This window comes from Zea mays, chromosome 7, assembly GCF_902167145.1.
Source record: "Zea mays cultivar B73 chromosome 7, Zm-B73-REFERENCE-NAM-5.0, whole genome shotgun sequence".
In the NCBI taxonomy this organism is placed as follows: domain Eukaryota; kingdom Viridiplantae; phylum Streptophyta; class Magnoliopsida; order Poales; family Poaceae; genus Zea; species Zea mays.
Genome location: NC_050102.1, coordinates 88,943,214 through 88,968,102, shown reverse-complemented (window position 1 = coordinate 88,968,102; position 24,889 = coordinate 88,943,214). Strand labels below are relative to the sequence as shown.

At 44.6% G+C, this 24,889-nt stretch overlaps 1 protein-coding gene and 1 pseudogene across 1 annotated transcript; one reads left to right on the top strand and one right to left on the bottom strand.

Moving 5' to 3' along the window:
* The window catches only part of LOC118473023 (protein TPX2-like), a 37,859-nt pseudogene extending 18,179 nt beyond the window's left edge, over positions 1-19,680 (bottom strand).
* Positions 19,681-19,839: 159 nt separating this feature from the next.
* Positions 19,840-22,466, top strand: LOC118473022 (uncharacterized). The gene is made up of 5 exons (XM_035961237.1): positions 19,840-19,921; positions 19,976-20,221; positions 20,441-20,769; positions 21,605-21,635; positions 22,348-22,466. Exons 1-5 carry the CDS (start codon positions 19,840-19,842, stop codon positions 22,464-22,466), a joined length of 807 nt encoding a protein of 268 aa, XP_035817130.1.
* Positions 22,467-24,889: the final 2,423 nt, after the last annotated feature.

The following is a 24,889-nucleotide window of genomic DNA, read 5'->3' as shown; positions in this document are numbered from 1 at the left end:
AGGGCAAATAGGTATTAACTAGTGGTTTTTGGCTTTTTGTTGTAATTTTTTGATTTCGAACTTGTTTACTCTTTGTAACACAGCCGCACTTTCTCCTCCCTCAGAGCCTACCGAGCCATCGGCGGACCCCCACGTGAAGGGGGACGACGAAATTAGAAAAATGGCCGAAGCCATCATGGATAAAGTTGTTGATCAGCTACTAAATGAAGCTACAGAAGTAGTTCTAAGGGAAGATTAGATGTTATTGTAAAAACATTTAGAATGTAATGTTTGTTGAGGAACATGTGTAATATTTTGTAACTTTGAATGTAATATATAAACTATTTATGGTTCTATTCTTTACGATGCATGAAACTTCACATACATACCGTTTTTGAGCCTTCGGCGAAAAAAACACCTTCCCTTCTTTTCATGCTTCGTAAATAATATATGTGTTCTCATGAAATCAGTAACCAATCCTCGTAAAATCAATAACCAATAGATCTTTTCATTTCAGAGTTTGACGAAGGTATAGTTCTTCAATAACTGTTTTTGTGCCCTAGCACTATTTCTTCGAAACAATCTTCAAATATCAATACTGAGACCCCCTTCTTGCGTCGTTGATGCAATATGATGTATGATGTTATGCTATGCAAATGATGTGATGATGTGATGTTATGCAAAATGATATTTGCCGAAGATCGACGTTTTTTCACTGCAAGCCTCCCTTAGGAGCTTCTTCGCCTTTTACTTCAGCGGAATCAGCGTTTATTTTTCGTTGTAAGCCTCCCTTAGGAGCTTCTTCGCCTTTTACTTTCAGCGGAATCAGCGTTTATTTTTCGCTGTAAGCCTCCCTTAGGAGCTTCTTCGCCTTTTACTTTCAGCGGAATCAGCGTTTATTTTTCGCTGTAAGCTCTGCATTCCCTTCGGAACGACTTTTGAGCAGAAAACTTACACTGTGCTCCCTTAGGAACGACTTTTTGTTATTTCAAAGATTCACCCCGTAACCATAAGTTCTTATGCTTTGGCAACTTTTTGGACTCCGTTATTCTGTGGAGAAGGTATACTTGTACTATATCAAAGTCGAAGCTATTATAAGAAATTGAAAACGACAAAAAACACTTAGACTTTCAATAATTGTTCCTTATTAAAAAGAAAATGATACTGAATGCAAAAACTGCTGCTGAGGTAGGATATTTGTCAATAAATGTGCTTCGATTCTGGCACAGTACTATTGACTGTTCGAGCTTCGGACTCTTCTCTGAAGTCTCGTTGGTGTTGAGTATGCTGACTCCCTTCTGGCTGCTGGCCTCGTTGCATTGGTGGTGGAGGTGGAAGCTGTTGCCAAGATGCCTGAGATTGACTTGTCGAAGCAACAAAAACTGCAGGGTGGTTACCCACATACTTTGGGATATAAGGCGAGTGGTACGAAGCAGTATGCATGACTTGCTTTGGCTGGGTCTGTTGGGCTGCAGCTTCTGCTATTTCTTTTTGTTTCTGGATGGTGATGTGGCACATCCTGGTGGTGTGGCCCTTGTCCTCACCACAGAATAAGCAATAAATTTTCCTTGGCTGATCCCCAAATCTTCCTCCGAAGCCCCTGGCACCTCTGCCCCTTGGAGCTGGAGGCCGAGGATAACTCTGCTGCTGCCCCGAAGCCTGGGAAGCCTAGGAGGAATATTGCGGCCTCTGCTGCTGGCTTCCCCTGTTATCATTCTGGGTGGAATGAATCGATCTGACATGTCTAGGATGAAACCTCCCTCCGAAGCCCCTGGCTATTTCGGAGAATACGTAAGCTTCCTCTCTTCTCTGTCGAAAGTCATTGTCAGCGCGGATGTATTCATCCATCTTCTGAAGCAATTTCTCCAGAGTCTGAGGGGATTTCCTGGCAAAGTATTGGGCTGAAGGCCCCGGCCGAAGCCCCTTAATCATGGCCTCAATGACAATCTCATTGGGCATTGTTGGCGCTTGTGCCCTCAGGCGTAAGAATCTTCGGACATACGCCTGAAGATATTCTTCGTGATCTTGAGTGCACTGGAATAAGGCTTGAGCAGTGACCGGCTTCGTTTGAAAACCTTGAAAACTGGTGATCAACATATCCTTCAGCTTCTGCCATGATGTGATTGTTCCTGGCCGAAGAGAGGAGTACCAGGTTTGTGCAACATTCTTGACAGCCATGACGAAAGATTTCGCCATGACTGCAGTATTGACACCATAGGAAGATATTGTTGCTTCGTAACTCATTAGAAACTGCTTCGGATCTGAGTGGTCGTCGTACATGGGTAGTTGAGGTGGCTTGTAGGGCGGAGGCCAAGGTGTAGCCTACAGTTCTGCTGACAGAGGAGAAGCATCATCAAAAGCAAAATTTCCATGATGGAAATTGTCATACCAGTCATCTTCGTTGAAGAAGCCCTCCTGATGAAGCTCTCTGTGCTGGGGCCTTCGGTTCTGCTCATCTTGAGTAAGATGGCGAACTTCTTCAGAGGCTTCGTCTGTCTGCCTTTGCAGGTCAGCTAGCCTAGCCATCTTTTCCTTCTTCCTTTGCACCTGTTGATGAAGCATCTCCATATCTCTAATCTCTTGATCCAATTCGTCCTCCTGAGGCGTTGGACTGATGGCCTTCCTCTTCTGGCTTCGGGCCTCCCGAAGAGAGAGGGTCTCCTGGTTGGGGTCTAGCGGTTGCAGAGCTGCAGTCCCTGTTGCTGAAGCTTTCTTTGGTGGCATGACGAAGGTCTATGCTTGCCGAAGGTGTTCGAAACTCAAAACGTGGAAGTGAGTTCACTGGAGGTGGGCGCCAATGTTGGGGACTTGTTCTCAAATGCTAAGAGTTAAGAACAAGGCAACATGAAAAGTGTTAAATGTTAAAGTCCTTCATCCTTCGAGACATTATTTCCCTTCGGATATAATGAATTCCGGACGAAGGTTGTGAAGGAAAAACCTTCGTAAACACAATAAATAATGAGGAAGAATTCATATACGAAATACGAAAAATAATATAAACATCATCATCAACTTATTTTTATTTGCATTACCATATCCACAATTACAAATTATAGACGTACCTTTGGTTTGAAGGAAAGCAAGGGTACAAGCGTGATGCAAAAAGCGAATGCCCAGTCAGCGTGAACAGTACGGGAGTACTGTTCATCTATTTATAGGCAAGGGACGCAGCCCATGTAGAATTACATTCATGCCCTTTACATTTGCTAATAACTCTATAGTAATTCTTCGAGGTCTAATTTGCCTTTTCATCTTTAAGTCGGTTCCCCTTTTCTGCTGTCATGCCGAAGCTTTTCTGCGCATAGCTTCGTGATCACCTTGTCCTTCGTCATAATCACCTTTCGTCTCGCTCAGGCTTCATCCTGACCATGCTCTTGTATGCTCATGATCCGATTCCGAAGATACCTGTTCACATATTTCACTTGGAAAACATTGTCACATCATGTTTTTGAGGACCTTCGGAAGCCGAAGGCCCCCAATAGTTATCCTGAGGATAAGATTAGGAGAATTCATGCTAAGAAGACTCATTCTGTTTCTCACCATGCTTTTATTTATAAGAATGAGGCCTCTAGCTCTAGGCGTTCTACCCATGTTAAAATGCCTAAAAAGAAATCTCCTATTGCATCAAATGATCATAACATTTCATTTAAGACTTTTGATGCATCATATGTTTTAACTAACAAATCAGGCAAAGTAGTTGCCAAATATGTTGGGGGCAAACACAAGGGGTCAAAGACTTGTGTTTGGGTACCCAAGGTGCTTGTTTCTAATATGAAAGGACCCAAGACCGTTTGGGTACCTAAGAACAAGGCCTAAATTTGTTTTGTAGGTTTATGCATCTGGGGGCTCAAGTTGGATAATTGATAGCGGGTGCACAAACCACATGACTGGGGAGAAAATGATGTTCTCCTCCTATGAGAAAAACCATGATCCCCAAAGAGCTATCACATTCGGGGATGGAAATCAAGGTTTGGTCAAAGGACTTGGTAAAATTGCTATATCTCCCGACCATTCTATTTCCAATGTTTTTCTTATAGGTTCTTTAGACTATAACTTGCTTTCAGTTTCTCAATTATGTAAAATGGGCTACAATTGTCTTTTTACGGATATAGGTGTTATTGTCTTTAGAAGAAGTGATGATTCAGTAGCATTTAAGGGAGTGTTAGAGGGTCAGCTATACTTAGTTGATTTTAATAGAGCTGAACTCGACACTTGCTTAATTGCTAAGACTAACATGGGTTGGCTCTGGCATTGCCGACTAGCCCACGTTGGAATGAAGAATCTTCACAAGCTTCTAAAGGGAGAGCACATTTTGGGACTAACAAATGTTCATTTTGAGAAAGACAAGATTTGTAGCGCATGTCAAGTACAGAAGCAAGTTGGTGTTCATCATCCACACAAGAACATCATGACGACCGACAGGCCGCTTGAGCTACTCCACATGGACCTATTCGGCCCGATCGCTTACATAAGCATCGGCGGGAGTAAGTACTGTCTAGTTATTGTGGATGATTATTCTCGCTTCACTTGGGTGTTCTTTTTGCAGGAAAAATCTCAAACCCAAGAGACATTAAAAGGATTCTTGAGATGGGCTCAAAATGAGTTCGGCTTAAGGACAAAAAGATTAGAAGCGACAATGGGACGGAGTTCAAGAACTCTCAAATAGAAGGCTTTCTTGAGGATGAGGGCATCAAGCATGAGTTCTCCTCTCCCTACACGCCACAACAAAATGGTGTAGTGGAGAGGAAGAATAGAACTCTACTTGACATGGCGAGGACCATGCTTGATGAGTACAAGACTTCGGACCGGTTTTGGGCGGAAACAATCAACACCGCTTGCTACGCCATCAACCGTCTCTATCTTCACCGAATCCTCAAGAAGACATCATATGAACTCCTAACCGGTAAAAAGCCCAATGTTTCATATTTTAGAGTCTTTGGTAGCAAATGTTTTATTCTTGTTAAAAGAGGTAGAAAATCTAAATTTGCTCCTAAGGCTGTAGAAGGCTTTTTACTTGGTTATGACTCAAACACAAGGGCATATAGAGTCTTTAACAAGTCCACTGGACTAGTTGAAGTTTCTTGTGACATTGTGTTTGATGAGACTAACGACTCTCAAGTAGAGCAAGTTGATCTTGATGAGCTAGATGATGAAGAGGCTCCATGCGTCGCGCTAACATGTCCATTGGGGATGTGTGTCCTAAGGATTCCGAAGAGCCTCCACATGCACAAGATCAACTGTCATCTTCCATACAAGCATCTTCACCAAATCAAGATGAGGATCAAGCTCAAGATGATGAGAATGAAGATCAAGAAGAGCCAACTCAAGAGGAGGACAATGATCAAGGGGGAGATGCCAATGATCAAGACAAGGAAGATGATGAGGGTCCAAGATCGCCTCACCCAAGAGTCCACCAAGCAATACAACGGGATCACCCCGTGAACACTATCCTCGGCGATATTCAAAAGGGGGTAACCACTCGATCTCGTGTTGCTCATTTTTGTGAACATTACTCCTTTGTGTCTTCTAATGAGCCATACAGGGTGGAAGACGCATTAAGGGATTCGGACTGGGTGTTGGCGATGCAAGAGGAACTCAACAACTTCACGAGGAATGAGGTATGACATCTTGTTCCACGTCCTAACCAAAATGTTGTAGGAACCAAGTGGGTCTTCCGCAACAAGCAAGATGAGCATGGTGTGGTGACAAGGAACAAAGCCCGACTTATAGCCAAGGGATATTCACAAGTCAAAGGTTTGGATTTCGGTGAAACCTATGCACCCGTAGCTAGGCTTGAGTCAATTCGCATTTTACTTGCTTATGCTACTTATCATGGCTTTAAGCTTTACCAAATCGATGTGAAAAGTGCCTTCCTCAATGGACCAATCAAGGAGGAGGTCTATGTTGAGCAACCTCCCAGCTTTGAAGATAGTCAGTACCCTAACCATGTCTATAAACTCTCTAAGGCGCTTTATGGGCTCAAGCAAGCCCCAAGAGCATGGTATGAATGCCTAAGAGATTTCCTTATCGCTAATGGCTTCAAAGTCGGAAAAGCCGATCCTACTCTCTTTACTAAAACAATTGCAAATGATTTGTTTGTATGCCAAATTTATGTTGATGATATCATTTTTGGGTCTACTAACAAATCTACATGTGAAGAGTTTAGTAGGATAATGGTTCAAAAATTCGAAATGTCTATGATGGGGGAGTTGAAGTATTTCTTAGGATTTCAAGTCAAGCAACTCCAAGAGGGCACCTTCATCAGCCAAACGAAGTACATTCGAGACATACTCACCAAGTTTGGGATGAAGGATGCCAAGCCCATCAAAACACCCATGGGAACTAATGGGCATCTCGACCTCGACACGGGAGGTAAAGCTGTAGATCAAAAGGTATATCGGTCGATGATAGGATCTTTACTCTATTTATGTGCATCTCGACCGGATATTATGCTTTCCGTATGCATGTGTGCAAGATTCCAAGCCGATCCTAAGGAAGTTCACCTTAGGGCCATGAAACGAATCTTGAGATATTTAGTTCATACTCCTAAGTTTGGTCTTTGGTACCCCAAGGGATCCACTTTTGATTTAATAGGATATTCAGATGCTGATTGGGCAGGGTGTAAGATTGATAGAAAGAGCACATCAGGGACTTGTCAGTTCTTGGGAAGATCCCTGGTGTCTTGGGCTTCTAAGAAACAAAATTATGTAGCTCTTTCTACCACCGAACCCGAGTACATTGCCGCAGGCCATTATTGCGCGCAATTGCTTTGGATGAGGCAAACCCTTAGGGACTATGGTTACAAATTAACCAAACTTCCTCTCCTATGTGATAATGAGAGTGCAATCCGCATGGCGGATAATCCCGTTGAGCACAGCCGCACTAAGCACATAGCCATTCGGTATCACTTCTTGAGGGATCACCAACAAAAGGGGGATATAGAGATTGCTTATGTTAGCACCAAAGAACAATTAGCCGATATTTTTACCAAGCCATTAGATGAGAAAACTTTTACCAAACTTAGGCATGAGCTAAACATTCTTGATTCTAGGATTTTGATTGATATTTTGCACACATAGCTCATTTATATACCTTTGATCACATCTCTTTCATGTTCTATGACTAATGTGGTTATCAAGTGTATTTCATGCCAAGTCATATATTGAAAGGGAAATGGAGTCTTCGGTGAAAACAAGGCTTCCACTCCACTCCATTGAATTATTCATCCTTCGCCAACACTCCGCCTCGCTCTTCACTTTGGTATAATCCTTCACTCATATATTATTTGCCAAAGGGGAGATAGTTTGAAATAGGGCTTATATTTCACTCACAAGTATCCGTTTTTGGCGATTCATGCCAAATGGGGAGGAAGTATTAGCCCAAAGCAAAAGGACCGTACCACCACCAATTTCAAAAATGTAGTCTTTCAATTTGTATTAAAGAAGTTTTTCAATTAGTATCTTATTTTTATTTCAAATTGGTTTGACCTCCTTCAAAATTAATATCTAAAACCCTCTTGAACACTAAGAGGAGAATTTCATTGAGGGGGAGTTTTGTTTAGTCAAAGGAAAAGCATTTGAAACAGAGGGAGAAAATTTCAAATCTTGAAAATGCTTCTCGAAATCTTATTCATATACCTTTGACTATTTGCAAAAAGACTTGAAAAGAATTTCCAAAAAAACATTTGCAAAAACAAAACAAGTGGTGCAAGCGTGGTCCAAAATGTTAAAATAGAAGAAAGCATCCATGCATAGCTTATGAAATGTATATTGGTTTAAATTCCAAGTAACCTTTGCACTTACCTTTTGCAAACTAGTTCAATTACTGCACTTATATATTTGCTTTGGTTTGCGTTGGCATCAATCACCAAAAAGGGGGAGATTGAAAGGGAAATAGGGTCAAACCTTTTCCTAAATGATTTTAGTGGTTGAATTGCCCAACACAAATAATTGGACTAACTAGTTTGCTCTAGATTATAAGTTCTACAGGTGTCAAAGGTTCACAACAAACCAATACAAAGTCCAAGAAAGGGTTCAAATAAAAAGAGCAAAAGACAACCGAAGGCTGCCCTGGTTTGGTGCACCGGACTGTCCGGTGTGCCACCGGACAGTGTCCGGTGCACCAGGGAGATCAACTCCGAACTAGCCACCTTCGGATTTCTGGGATTGCCTCTCTGCTATAATTCACAGGACTGTCCGGTGTAGCACCGGACTATCCGGTGTGCCAAGCGGAGTAACGGCTATAGCGCCAACGGTCGTCTGCAAAAGGTGAACAGTGAGCTACAGTGCGCAGACTGCACGCGTAGAGTCAGAGCAGGCGCCAGAAGGCGCACCGGACAGTGAATAGTGACTATCCGGTGCACCACCGGACTATCCGGTGGCCCACATGTCAGAAGCTCCAACGGTCGAACCTTAACGGTTGGGTGACGTGGCTGGCGCACTGGACAGTGTCCGGTGGCGCACCGGACAGTCCGGTGCGCCCTTCGACAGCAGCCTTCCCCAACGACCACTTCGGTGGTTGGGGCTATAAATACCCCCAACCACCAACACTTCAAGGCATCCAAGTTTTCAGCAACCACATTCAATACAAGAGCTAGTGCATTCAATACAAGACACAAATAAAGTGAATCAAAATCTCTCCAAGTCCCAATTCCACTCAAAGCAATTAGTGACTAGAAGAGAGAATTTTGTTGTGTTCTTTTGAGCTCTTGCGCTTGGATTGCTTTTCTTCTTCCCCATTTCTTGTTCCCAAGTTCTTTGTAATCAAAGCAAGAAACACCAATTGTGTGGTGTCCTTGCGGGGACTAAGTGTCCTAATTGATTGAGAAGAGAAGCTCACTCAATCTAGGTGACTGTTTGAGAGAGGGAAAGGGTTGAAAGAGACCCGATCTTTGTGACCACCTCAACGGGGAGTAGGTTTGCAAGAATCGAACCTCGGTAAAACAAATCACCATGTCATCCGCCTTATTTGCTTGTGATTTATTTTCACCCTCTCTTTCGGACTCGATTATATTTCTAACGCTAACCCCGGCTTGTAGTTGTGCTTAAAGTTTATAAATTTCAGATTTGCCTATTCACCCCCACTCTAGGCGATTTTCAACACTCCTCGTGCACGTGGACGCGATCGTGGCCGAGGCGGCAGGCGCTACACCAGTCGCGCACAGCAGCCCAATTCGGCCGTCCTGGTGCAGCAGCTTGCCTCCTGGCTCACCTCTGGAACACAGTGGGGATCCCCATGGACCGGTGCCACGGGCCTCGACGATGGACATCGTGCACCTGCTGGGCAGGCGCACTATGCTAGCACGCAGATGGCACCGCCTACACCACCGTCCTTCGACACTACGGCGCTTATCCAAGCTTTGCATGCTGCTACTCTACCTCAACAAACTCCGCCGACCGACTGGTTTATGGACACCGACGCTAGTGGCCACATGACAGGTAATACAGGTAACATACACAAGTATTGTCCTTCGTCAGTTCATGATTCCTTGCGTGTAATTGTTGGCAATGGATCAACCCTTCCAATTCTTGCCACCGGGTCGGCCACAATCCAAACACCACACACCAAATTCCACCTATCTGATATACCTCACACCCCACATTTGATAAAAAACCTCATATCTGTTCATAAATTCACTAAAGATAATGCATGTTCCATTGAATTTGATCCCTTTGGTTTTTCTATAAAGGATCTTCACAGCAAGATAGAGATCATGAGGTCCAGTAGCAATGGGGATCTCTATCCTTTTCACTCGCAGCGCGCCTCCAATAATACCACGGCTCTATAGGCTTCATCATCCTCCCCTACACTATGGCATCGTCGTTTAGGGCACCTGGGTCACCAATGCTTAGATTCAATCTTGTCGCAATTTTTAGTTTCCACTCGCAATAAACCATCACATGTGTGTGATGCTTGTCAAAAAGGGCGACATGTTCATCTTCCCTTTTCTTCATCCACCACAGTGACTTATTTTCCCTTTCAATTAATGCATTGTGATCTTTGGACATCGCCCATACCTAGCTTTACCGGTTTCAAGTATTATCTTATTGTTCTTAACGATTTTTCGCATTATGTGTGGACTTTTCCTTTACGCCACAAATCCGATGTCAATGCCACCATTCAAAACTTCTATGCGCTAGTTCAAAATCAGTTCCGGTGTACTATTCAATCACTTCAATGTGACAATGGCACCAAATTTATTAACTCCACCTTGCGCCAATTTCTCATTACACGTGGAGTTACTTATCGCTTGTCATGTCCTTATACTTCTGCCCAAAATGGCAAAGTCGAGCGAGCTCTTCGCACTGTCAATGATGTGCTTCACACTCTTCTTTTCTAGGCCCATCTCCCACCAAAATATTGGGTAGAAGCTCTCCACACTGCCACTTACTTGATCAATCGACGCCTGTCCCGACCCATTCAGCTTCGTACACCCTATCAAGTCCTATTGGGCCAAAAACCAGATTACTCCCACCTTCGTGTCTTTAGGTGTCTGTGCTATCCCAATCTTTCATCCACCATGGCTCACAAATTAGCCCCATGTTCTACACCTTGTGTCTTCCTTGGTTATCCTCACAAACACAAAGGGTATAGATGCCTGGACTTGCACACACGCAAAGTTCTCACATCTCGGCATGTTATCTTTGATGAACAAATTTTTCCCTTCAGCACACCATCCCCAACTCACCAACCAGCCGCAACGGATCCCAACAAACTTTCCTCTAGGCTGCTACCTGGACCGCCCCTTCCAACTCCATACCCCGAGACCGCCTCTCCCACTGGTGCCAATTCCCACTGCTCCCTGTCACCTGCGCCTGGTCATTTCGGCTCTCCGCAACGTACTTCCTCGCTCGATTCGGCTGGCCCCAACTCCAACAGCCCTGCACCTATCCCCACACCTGCTGCTCGGCTTGAGTCGTCTCCACAACCAGATCCTTCAACCACTTCTGCTACACACACAACTCCTGCTCCAGCTCTCAGATACGCGTCACCTGAAATCGTGCGCCATCACATGCGTACTCGGGCTCAGCATGGAATTTTCAAACCAAAACAATTCACAAACATGCACGTCGAGACACATGCTCCACCCATATCCCCCATCCCAACCACATACCGTACTGCTCTTAAAGATCCAAATTGGCATCATGCTATGCAAGAGGAATTTAATGCATTGATGAAAAACAATACTTGGTGTCTTGTTCCTAAGCCTGCAGGTGCAAATGTGATCTCTGGGAAATGGATTTTTCGCCACAAGCTTCATCCAAATGGTTCGTTGGCACGCTACAAGGCACGATGAGTTGTTCTTGGTTTTCGGCAAGAACATGGCATTGATTATGAGGAGACTTTCAGCCCGGTCATCATGCCGCAAACCATCTACACAGTCTTGAGTATAGCTACATTGGCAGCTTGGCCTATTCATCAACTTGACGTCAAGAACGCCTTCTTACATGGTAAACTCTCTGAGACTGTATATTGTGAGCAGCCTGCTGGGTTTCAAGATTCTTCTCAACCCTCCCATGTTTGCATGTTGAACAAATCCCTATACAGCCTCAAACAAGCACCCCACACCTGGTTTCTACGGTTCAAAAACCATTTATACACACTTGGCTTTCGTGCATCCAGAGCTGACACATCTTTATTCATATTACATAAGGCTCATTATTCTGTATACCTCCTCCTATATGTGGATTACATCATACTTACTGCCAACAGTAGACAACTGTTAGATCAGATTATTGCACAGCTCTGCCAAGAATTTTCTATGAGCGACCTTGGTCCTCTACAACATTTCCTTGGCATACATGTCACCACCACTCCTACCAGCCTTTTCCTTGGTCAAGAACAGTATGCTTTAGAGCTGCTCAAGCGAGCCGGGATGGAGCACTGCAACCCTGTCAACACACCCATCGACACCAAAGCCAAACTCTCTGCTACCGACGGCCAGCCAGTCTCCAATCCCACTGAATATCGTAGCATTGCCGGAGCTCTCCAATACCTTACACTCACTCGGCCTAATCTGCAATATGTTGTCCAGCAGGCATGTTTATTCATGCATGCACCACATACTACACACTACCAATTACTCAAGCGTATACTACGGTATGTCAAAGGCACCAGTGGCCATGGTCTTCAGCTTTATAAGTCAGCTAATCATGATCTGATTGCCTATTCTGACGCCGATTGGACTGGCTGCCCGGATACACGTCGGTCAACTTCAGGATATTATGTGTTCTATGGTGATAATTTGCTCTCATGGTCCTCCAAGCGACAACCCACTGTGTCCATATCAAGTGCAGAGGCTGAATACTGTGAAGTAGCTAATGTTGTCACCGAAACTTGTTGGTTCAGACAACTTTTTCAGGAATTGCATCATCCAACATCAAAAGCAACTGTGGTATTTTGTGACAACGTCAATGCGCAATATTTATCTACAAACCCAATTCAACATCAACGGACGAAGCATATAGAAATTGATCTTCATTTTGCCCGTGACAAGGTTACCTTGGGAGAGGTCAAAGTTCTTCGTGTGCCTTCCACGTCCCAATATGCTGATATATTTATCAAAGGGTTACCTTCGACTCTGTTTCACGAATTCAGAGCCAACCTACACATCCAGGAACATGCAGGTTGACGTGGGCTATTGGATAACCCTTTTGTATTGTATACGTACATATCCGTTGCATGCCTTGCGTAGATATCCCGTGAGCTACGCCTCACCGTTTGCATGTCGCGTGAGCTGCGCCTGACCGTTTTGTATGCGTCTCTATCTGTAATGCACATAGTCTATCAGCGGTTCATAGCTATTCTACACTTCCAACGCCTTGCTGTTCATTTCTCCGTCCACGTGCCTATGTAAAAATCATCCACTTTAATCAGTTAGTTTTGTGAATGTTTATTTTACTGCACCGGTAAATTGAAACTAGAGATCTATAGCTACATACTACTAGGTACACATATATATGCATGTATGATGAGCTAATATTTCAACGTGAGTAGTACACCATGCATTAGAATACACATATACCTCGGTAGTAGTGTTTTTCTTGTGAGGGGGAGATCCTCCACCATCATTCCTCACAGGGCTCTTGGGGCCGGTATTAGTTGTTGAGCTCTGAATAATAAACACATTAGTCAAGCAAATAAAACCAAACTTAGTTGAACATTCTAAATAATGATAATATGCATGGAGCTGTTGGCCATTACGTTAAGCCCGTTTCTCCTGTTAATTCTATTCAGTGATATATGGAAACGAGCTAGGTACGCAAATTAAAGAGCTCAACACTGACATAGGGAGGCAGAGAAAATGACATTTTTCGTAACGTAAAATTAATTCTTTTTATTTATTGATTTATTCCTTGTGTCGGAAGCCTTTAACTAACTTGACGTAACTTATATATAAGATGATGACAAAAGCCATGTGTTTGGAACCAAATTGAGCTTTGCGGACGGTCCGGCCCTGAGGCCGGACGGTCCGCGGTCCGGACAGTTCGCGCCTGGGGGCCGGACGGTCCGCGCGTGCGTAGAGCAGATTAGGGTTCCGAGTTTTGTGTTACGGTTGTTAGCTAAAATCACGGGAAAAGCTCGGAAATTAGTTTGTAAAGGGTCCAGCCCCCTCCTCTATAAATAGAGAGGTATACGACCGATTTGTAAATCATAATCAATCGAATCAATACAACTTCTATTCGCATTTATTTCCAGTACAATTAGGAGTAGTTCTAGTCTAGTTCTAGTTTAGCTTCTTGATCCTCAAATTCTCCGCTTCTCTTTGACTCTACGTCGATTAGAGGAATCTAGGTCGGCCGACCCGAGCCTAGACAACTCCTAGGATCTCTCCTCCCCGACGGGGTCCCTCCCGGGAGCGAGATCCAGGCGCCGTCGGCGATCTTCCGCCGCCCCTGTGCACGTGCGGACCGTCCGGCCGTCAGGCAGGAGCCCTAGCCTTGCACCAGGCCGCGGACCGTCCGGCCCCTGCGCGCGGACCGTCCGCCCCTATGCAGAGAGCACCGTCGCGCCTCGCACCAGGCCGCGGACTGTCCGGCCCCTACGCGCGGACCGTCCGCCCCTGTGCAGAGGACACTGCCACGGTTCTTGTTAAGTGTTTGGCGCTCCAAAAAGGCGTACACATACTTTTTGGCGACTCCGCTGGGGAGAACACATATAGACCTATCAAATCGGCTCTCAATGGCCGGTTCAAAGGATAACTCTGAAGTTTCCACCAGCAATATCATCACACCATCATGGGAAATCTTGCCGACTGAAGAACAACTCCTGTTCGAGGAGCGTCAGGAGCAACTGATCCAAGAAGCAAAGGCGAAGTTCCTAGCCGACTTCAAAGTAGACAGGAACAACAAAGTCGTTCGGCAACGGGCGACAGATCCGGCTTTGCTCCGACCTACTACGATTACCCCCAATGTAAGTAACACCAACGAACTCCAATCTCTTAGAGCTTACATAGACGAACAGCGAGAACAGTTACAACGTATCGTAGGGGATATAAAAAATGATCATAAAAGGCTAGTGTGTGTGCTTGATAAGTCTACTATGGCAAATCTTCCTTCGCACGAGGTTGAATTGGGGGAATACACACATAATTCATCGGCTACAGGTTGTCACGACCAGTCACAACCCCTTTATGGGATGCCGATGGACATGTACCCTAGGCAACGACAGCCTCCCACGCACATCGGCGATAAATTTGCCGATCTGCACATGTCCGGACCGTCCGCACGTGAGCACGGACCGTCCGGGCCAGCGGCGGCTGATCCCATTTTTAGAAGCAAATTACCGAGACCTGCACCTAAGCCACCACATGCCGTGCAAACCCTAGATAATCCATTCGGACCATCTGCGTATGGCGCCAGACAGTCCGAATACAATGTCGGACGGTCCGACCACATGGCCGGACAGTCCGCGCACGGAGCCGGACGGTCCGCGTATTTAACCGGACGGTCCGGCACATAGTTTTTTAAGGAGGATGGATATCCAACTCCGTATCCGTCCCAGCTAGACTCCCCATCTCACCATACGACACACCAGCACCATAATATAATCTATCAAACCCGTGAGAGTGAGTACTTTCCGGTCCCTAGAAGGCCAAAAGGAATGGCCAGTCCTATGAGCCTCATAGGGCATGCATTAACGCGCCGCAAAACCCAAACCAATGGAGAGGAAAACAATATACCAACATCCAAACAAACTCACCCATATTGGATCAAACAGCCGGTGGTCTCCCACCGGCTGCCATCGATATAGTAAGGGAGGAAATAGCTGGGACGTTTCGAGATAAGCTCGGAGTTAGTATAGTCCCTGGGGGGCAGTCATATCGGAGACCTTATGATAGCCAGTTTGACCGGCTTCCATACCCACAGGGGACCAGAATACCCGAATTCGTAAAGTTTTCGGGTGACCAAGAAAAGAGCACGCGTGAGCACATAGACCAGTTCTTAGCACAGTTAGGAGAATTGGCCGACAACGAAGCATTCCGTGTACGTTTATTTTCATTATCTTTAACAGGGACTGATTCACATGGTATGCCACGCTCCCTCCTAATTCCATTTTGTCGCGGGGAGATTTAGAATAAAAATTTCATGAACATTTCTTCTCTGGCGATTATGAGCTAGATTTAGTAGACTTAGTGGCCCTACGACAAGAAAAGGATGAATCGGTTAGTGATTACATCCGGAGATTCCGGGATACGAGAAACCGATGCTTTCAAATTCATTTAACAGATAAACAACTGGCGGGAATAGCCTTTGATGGATTGCGCTATTATTTAAAAGAGAAATTAGAAGGCATTCAGTTCTTTACGCTAGCACAATTACATCAGAAAGCTTCGGCTTGTGAAAGCCAAAGCAAAGAACTAGTCAAAACAGTTCATCATAATGTCCATATAGTAGAACACAATCAAAGTAGTTCGGACGGTGAACCAAAGAAAATTTACACTGCCGAAATAGTTTGGCCTGAGCAGGCCAAATCTTCGGCTTGCTCCTCCTTGCAGCCAGTTCAAAAGAAACAGCAGGAGGAGATTAAGTTTACATTTATTGTTGGCAAATGTGATAAGATATTCGATGAATTACTAAAAAATGGTAACATTAAAATTGATTATATCGTTCCACCTGCCGACGAACTAAAGCGTCGCGCATACTAAAAGTGGCACAACTCATTTTCCCATGCCACTAATGATTGTAATGTGTTCCGACGACAAATCCAATCGGCCATTAACGAAGGACGATTGAAATTTCAGGAGGACACGGAGCCCTTTCAATGAATATGATCGACTTCAAGGGCAAAAGGGTCCTAATTCGGCCCAGCACAGCCGATAAGGGCAAAGACAAAGAAGTCATCATCGGCAACTCACGGGAGGCCGATGGAAACAACAAAATTTCTTGCAGGAAAGTGGTGGCCAAGAAGACTCCTGATGGAGGAGAGACACTAAAAGTAACCATCACAAACTCCGGCACTGGGGGGGCAAGCGCAGACAAGGGGATATGCGCGAGAACACATACTACGCATCGCGGACGGTCAGGTATCCAGGCGCGGACGGTCCGTAGCATCACCGGACGGTCCGGAGCGTTCCAGCGGACGGTCCGGCAACGCCGCAGAGCCACGGCGACCACGTACCTTCAAACCACGACGACCAGAAATAGGTACGTGGAAAACTAACACGTTTAAGGCAACTAGTCGGTTGGTAAAATCTAGCCCGACCTTTGATCAATTATTGTCTAAATATGTGAAAAAGAAGGCTGGCCCCAGCAACCGGCCACCAAAGGGACCTCGCTTACTCACCCAGGTGCGACGGCAGGTTAGGCCGATTGGACCACCACACCAATCGGAAAGGACGGGAGGTCATAATGTTCAATTAAGACATAACGTGCCTGCATGGACACCTCCACCACCATATCCACCTATGCCAAGTCCAGACACATACATACCTCCACCATATGTCCCAAATCAAATGTGGGGCATGCCACCATACCCATTTGGGATGCCACAGTACCCCGCTTGGGGGGCACCCCAAACATCTGTATTCAATAGGTTGACACCTCCAGTACAAGACCGATTGAGAGCCCCTCAATCTGGTCCACGAGCACAGGCCCAGCAAGATTGCCGAACAACTCGGCCCCAAAGACTGACTAATCCGGCAGGGGGGCATACAGCTACAACCTCCAACAGTACGAAAAAGGGAGATGTCATTAAAATAGGAACGACAGATGTCGTCGTACAACAAAATAACGAAGGGCCGATGATTTTTGGTGAATCGGCCAACACAAACAAAAAAAAAGTACGACTGTCAATAAAATAGCCGATCCAAAATACTCCATGCCCCGATGGTGCCCATCGGGATTGACACGATCGCAAAAGCGAAAATTACAGCGCCTTAGAGCAAAGGAGAATCAGGAGAAGGAGGTGGAAAAAATATTCAATGACACACATCCGCAGTATCCGCCACCACAAAAGAGATGGAGACTAAAGGCCGTTGAGGAAAACCAAACGGCCATAAAGACAGAAAATAAAACAACAATTGTGCAGCTCTTTGCAGCTATAGCAGACAGTCCGGCTATAAAGACCGGACCAACCGTACAGGGCGCGTACCGTCCGACCCCTGAGGCCGACTCATCCGCAATACACCATGACACCTGCAACGACGTACCAACACCCATGGAGGAAGACGACCTGCAAGGAGAAGACCTGGTCGACTACAAAGCTACGCCAGAACACTTAGAAAATTAGGAAAGCAAGGTGACGAATTGGTCAGGACCAGTATGGCTCGGCAGTACTGGGACTAACAGTTCGATTAGAAAATTAGGAAAGCAAGGTGAGTCAACCATCGGGACTAAGGCCACTGCGTGTTATCCTAGTAAGTGTCAAGATGCCTAAGAAAACTGATGTGATCACATCGAGTTAGTTGCTTTTGGTTCGCTCAGCTCCACCAAAAGGCAGGGGGCATATGTTTGGAACCAAATTGAGCCTTGCGGACGATCCGACCCTGAGGCCGGACGGTCCGCGGTCCGGACAGTCCGCGCCTGGGGGCCGGACGATCCGCGCGTGCGCAGAGCAGATTAGGGTTCCGAGTTTTGTGTTACGGTTGTTAGCTAAAATCACGGGAAAAGCTCGGAAATTAGTTTGTAAAGGGTCCAGCCCCCTCATCTATAAATAGAGAGGTATACGACCGATTTGTAGATCATAATCAATCGAATCAATATAACTTCTATTCGCATTTATTTCCAGTACAATTAGTTGTAGTTCTAGTCTAGTTCTAGTTTAGCTTCTTGATCCCCACATTCTCCGCTTCTCTTCGACTCTACGTCGATTAGAGGAATCTAGGTCGGCCGGCCCAAGCCTAGACAACTCTTAGGATCTCTCCTCCCCGACAGGGTCCCTCCCGGGAGCGAGATCCAGGCGCCGCCGGCGATCTTCCGCCGCCCCTATGCACGCGCGGACCGTCCGGCCTCAGGGCGCGGACCGTCCGGCCGTCAGGCAGGAGCCCTAGCCTTGCACCAGGCCGCGGATCGTCCGGCCCCTGCGCGCGGACCGTCCGCCCATGTGCAGAGAGCACCGCCGCGCCTCACACCAGGCCACGGACCGTCCGGCCCCTGCGCGCGGACCGTCCGCCCCTGTGCAGAGAACACCGCCACGGCTCTTGTTGAGTGTTTGGCGCTCCAAAAAGACGTCAACATCATGCATGTAAGCAAAAGGAGGACGGCCAAACAACAAGATATATATAAACACGACGTCACTCTTCAACTCAAGTTGATCAAAGGTACGTGATGTTTCAAAATTTAAAAACTTTCTTTCTCTCCTATATATATGTAAGCTTTCGTGTAGGGAGGTAAAAGAAATTTCCTACCTAGTGGCATATATATGTGGGAACACACATGGTGCCAGACTGCCAGCTAGCGGCGGATCCAAAAAAATAGATTAAAGAGGGAGGCTAAATTATAGATTCGTGAGGCTGGAGTGGACGAGATATAGCCGCAATGCTAAGACTGTCCGCAACCGTTCCCCCTAAATTTTTCCCACTAAATGTTACTATGCAGCCACGTCAGTAAGATTCCATCCCCTATATTCACTCGTCCCGCAACCGTTCCCCCTATAGTTTCCCCTATATATCCCTCTACTCATTAAAAAACCATTTTCATATAACTAACTTAACCAACTTCAATTTTGATTTTATTTAATTATTTTGCACACGTCCGAAATGTTGCGCATGTATTAAAAAAATATAATTATTAAAAAATAATTAGTTTACAATTACTTGCACATATAATATATAACAACTATTATTTTACAATACATTCCAAATTGCATAATTTCGTGAACACGTATTATCCGTCCTCGGATCAGGAATATATTTTCCTGCGAACCAAATTCCACTTGTCGTGTGCGGCAAGCCGCACTTGTCTTGCAACGAAAGCCACGTTTGGCTTTCGTGGGAAGCCACTAGCTTCCACCTGAAGCCGCTTTCCTCTCCCCTATATATATGGAATCCATCTCTTCACAAATGCAGCAACAAAGTTCAGTAGATCAACAATTGAACCATTTCACGGTATGTCTCACAGGCATAGCGATGACGACTCTGATTCGAGTGATAGTGAGGACGAAACACTTATGCTTGTCAATCTTCTTGTCCTCAACATAGAGGCCAGACGCCACCTCCAACGACGGCCCCGTTTGCCTCGGCGGGTTATTCACAGAGATCATTTTCGTGGAGAAAATCTTATCCATCATCACTACTTCGCCGAGAACCCAGTGTATCCACCCCACGTCTTTCGTAGAAGGTACCCACTACTTATTATTCGAATACAGTTTGATATTTGCAATTGCATTACAAATATTCTTTATTCAAAACTTAGGTTCCGCATGAGTTGGCCTCTCTTCCTCAGAATCTTGCAAGGTCTTCAACAACATGATTCGTACTTTACACAACGGGTAGACGCAACTGGTATGCCTGGTCTAGGTCCACTACAAAAAGTATGTGCGGCAATGCGGGTACTAGCATATGGGTTACCTTCTGATGCTGTAGACGAGTACATTCAAATAGGGGAGTCGACAGCTAGGGAATGCCTTCAGCATTTCTGTCGAGGTATCATTGCATACTTCAGTGGGTGGTATCTACGAACTCCTAATGAAGCTGACATAACACGCATCATGCATCATAGCGAATCAAGGGGTTTCCCAGGGATGTTGGGTTCTATAGATTGCATGCATTGGGAGTGGCAGAACTGTCCTACCGCATGGCGTGGTCAGTTTTGTGGCAGAAATGGTCGAGCGTCCATGATTCTAGAAGCTGTGGCAACGTATGACCTTTGGATTTGGCATGCTTTCTTTGGCATGCCCGGGACAAACAACGACGTGAATGTGCTCCACCGATCACCTGTTTTCGACCCCATGACATCTGGTCGAATGCCACCTGTCCATTACACAATTAATGGTAATGCATATAACTTCGGATATTACCTAGCTGATGGTATTTACCCCAACTGGCCAACTTTCGTAAAAGCTATAAGGCACCCATATGAGCAAAAGAAAGTCTATTTCACACAAATGCAGGAAAGTTGTCGAAAGGATATTGAGCGTGCATTTGGAGTTCTTCAAGCTAGGTGGGCGGTGCTACGAGGTCCAGCATATGGTTGGGATCGTAGTCGTTTAACTGAAATAATAACAGCTTGCATCATCATGCACAACATGATTGTTGAAGACGAAGGGTCGTTTGCTGCTAATACTGATTTTGGAGATAACACTTCAACCAGTCAAGCACCACAACTAATTGCAGAAGGAAGGGCAGAATGGGTCATTAACCACTTCGATCTTCGTCGCCAAGAAAGATCGTGCTCCCTCCAAAATGATCTTGTCGAGCATTTGTGGGCTCGGCGTGGAAGCATGTAAACTTCAGCATTCGTATGCTAAAGTTTATTTCAACTTCATTCTACTATGTGTAATTTCCATTCTCATGTCCTACGTATCGGTTCTGAAATAAAGTAGATCCTCATTGGAAACCTGTACTTGTTCTTTGAACACAACAAGATGAACACTGCTAACGATTTGTACACATCACAAGCGATTCGAAGCTGAACACGCAGCAATTATTTGCAAACCTCGAATACGTTGACGATGAAATATTTGAAACTTTAACCAAACTTGTTCACAGCAAATGCAAATAATTATTGTCGATTACAACACCATACAACAAACAGCACAGCACGACTGTCCTTGACGACTTATGGTTCGAACAAAAATATAATGGTCTGCCAAACAAATGTAACGTTCTGACATAAGCAAATAATAGAAACCGGTTCGGTAAAACAAGCTCAAGTTACGAGTAACCGAATATATCTTTCACTCGTAACCAAATATGAATTCTTGCAACTTCTTTTTTTGTTTTTGCATCATAATCCAAACTTCGGGTTCGACATCTTCTTCATTCATTGCCTCCAGCCTTTGTAATCTTTTTTCAGCACAATCTAGTTCTTGAAGTTTCAATTCCCTTTTTCGTATGATGACCTTTTCTGCTTCCAATTCTAACCTCTTTTTCTCCATTTCCCTGTCTTCTTCTGAGCACTTCTCTTTCTTTTCACCCTTTTCTATGGACCTCTGAATTTGTTTTTCGGTTATTTCTTGCAAACAGCTAAGGTACTCTGGAGATGAAGATGATGCAGGTTTGTTTCTCTCTGATTTACTGAAATCACGACCACGCGGCCGTTTTCCTGTCAACCCTGCAGATGCACTATCATTTTCAGTTGTGGGAGCATACGGAGTACCTGTTGAGCCAATTGGATTTGCATTCAATCTGCGGAACGATTGTCCACTACAAATGCTCTCCCATTTCGGTTCTCCCTTTAGTTGGTGCCAGCAATGCATGTACTGGAAAGTTTTGTTCTCCTCGTGTGCAAATAATGTTGCCGCCTTCGATGTCTGTACAAATTATGGTTTCATTTTACAAATGTGTTAACATGTATACAATCATTTGTACATGATTTAAAGTCGGTAAAATTTGGGTTACCTTGTCGTCATCAGTTAACCCACTTTGTTTCTCTCTTAGAACTCTTGCGTAGTAGCCAGCAAACTTACTTACATCTGCTCTTATCTTGTCCCATCTGCTGCTAAGCGCTCTGTTCACTCTACAAGGAAAGTTGCCCCTCTGTTCGTTGTATCTTTTTTCAATTCTAGCCCAAAGCCCCTCCCTACGTTGGCCAGTGTGCACAACAGGGTCACTGCTTATTTGCAACCAGGTTGTGCAAAGTAGAAGATCTTCAGGGCCAGTAAAATTTTGTTCCTTAGACTTTTTGGGTTTATGTATAGGAGGTGCATTCTTTTCAGGACTATTGATGTCATGAACACTGTGTTCTGCATCTGAGTCCAAATTCACAGGTAAGGAAGGTATAGTATTGGAACCCTGCAATGGTGTACTGGTATTAGATGGTGGAATGCAATCAGGAAATGGGTTTACTTCAGGTGGCCCAAGAGGATTCCTGACAAAGTTCAAGTAATGATTCCAGTACATAGTTGATTGTGAGGCGGGAATCATGGTAGATTGGGAAGAAGTATTTCCTGTATGCATGGGTGCCCACATTGTTGTCGGACCTTGAGCAGGGTTTGGAAAATTCAGGTTTCCCATAAAGTTACAATCCATACCACTCTGCTGCATGTAACCCGTTGGCCACATAGGGGGTGGAGGAGGAAACTGCTGGCCAATTGATGAATTTGACATGGGCTGAGAAGAAGTGGCATTGTTTGATGGGTCCATTCTAGTAAGTGTGGAGAGGGGACAAATTAAGTCAGATGCTAAGAAGAGTTAAAAATGTACAGAAGCATTTGAACAAATGATTTAGAAAACAAGCATACAACTCAGCAACAGTTATAATAAAAGGTTCCCATTCACGGTTACAGTACTAAACCAAACACATCACAAATGGTACTGAACAAAGTTCACTGACTACATAATTGCTTACATCAAACTAAGTACTTCTTGGGACAGTGTACTGCTTAGACTTAGACATACATGACATATGGGTGTTCAAAAGGATGTCATGTACCTTTCACTGCGAACATAAACCTAAAACATATTCCAGTAGCTATTACGGGTAGACCTATCTGAATCACTGAAATACCATTCGTCACTGACGTCGGGGCAGTAGAACTCCTCTTCCTCAACAGAAGGATCAGTAACTGTTGGAGGGGGTGACGGAGAGGGAGGATCAACACTGATGTCATCCCACTCGTACTTAGCTATTTCTGGAAAGGCTTGGACTTTTGCCTCTAAGGCATCCTGCTGAAGCAACTCTAGTTTTTCTTTGATGGCAAACAATGTCCTAGCTAGGATTTCTTCATCATGCATGTGGTCTAATGCATGATCAACTAAACCCCCAGGGATTTTGTGGCATCCTCGGTACAGTCGACAAGGACTTTCATCAAAGCCTTCATCTTATCTTCTTGGGAGGATGCCATTATCAAATGGGCTGCAAACATTTAATTTATGAAGTAACATGTTGAAACCCTTTAAAAGCATATGCATTCTTGTAATGACAAAAGTTGGCACATAATATTGCATACAAATTTTGTTTGCACCACCAGGGTATCATAAAAACAAGGAAAAACATTACAAACTTGTAGGAAATATAAGGGAAGTATAAAATAGAGATTCCAAACCATAACTGATATGTACAAGCCCTTTCCTAAGATATATCATAATGATGATGAAATGTAACAGACAAATTGTATCTTAACCCATATGAAAAACATGAACATGTCCAAATGCAAATAGGGATTTTCAGTAAAGTGAAGATGACATATGACATGTACACTTCGAATCATAAAACAAACAGACAGATGCAAACTTTGAAGTTGTACATATCAGTTATATAATTGTTGGCAGGTACATGGGAATGAACGAAAGCAAGGACATTTTATACACAATTCAAGGTTAGGAAAATAAGTGCCACAGAAATATAAAGGAAACTAGTAAGTGCAGAGACAAATGTTAGAGCTAATGTCATGACAGAAAGACAAGTTGAAGTCTTCAATATTACATATTGTGCCAGATAATCATAGTCAAACACAAGTTGTGGCAGACACATGATCTGGCACATAATCGAAGTCATAAGTAATTTCACATGTCATTAATTTTAGTGACTCTACTCATGAACATACGTGTACTCCATGGAAGCACAAACAAATGTGAGAAAATAAGTGATTCAGTGTTTTGGCTTATATTGGTGCATACTCATATAGTGCGAAAGGGTAACATTGCACATAAATGACACAAATACATTGTCTTCAGTTTAAAAACATCAAGAACAGTCCAATGAACACCACTGGGGAAATATAATTGCTACCATGCCTAATGTTAGGGTTACTTTTGTTCGTGTATTTGCATCACGTGGAACATAAAGTTTGGTATACCAGGCGCCTAAATCGGAGGATGAAAAACTTCCTAAGTTCATACCTCGAACTGTAGTGTGGATCTGCTAAACTCCTATGGGCTTGGCAACAAAAATTACGAATTTTGAACACAACTTCAGTGCTAATGTACATTTATCCTCACTGAAGTTTTCGTTTGACGGGGTAGAAGATGCTATACCTCTAGTAGGGATGGATCTGGGCCGCAAGACGGCGAATCAAGCAAAATACGAGTGGTGTTGTAAATCAATCGGGAAATAAATAATGATTTGCCGTGGTTCATGAAGGTAATACCTTAAGAAGGGGAGATTTAGTGCCCACCACGCCGAATCGTAGGGGATCCGTCTGGATCTGATGGCGCCGTCGTTTGTCGGAGAAGGAAGCAAACCGATCGGTCGCGACGTTCGTCGCCGGAAGCGGAATGTACTCCTCTTCACCGTCGGTCGCGAACGGCTATGCGTGTTGACGAAGTCGACCTCCTCTTCTGCGCAACCGAGGGGGGCCGAGGCCGACT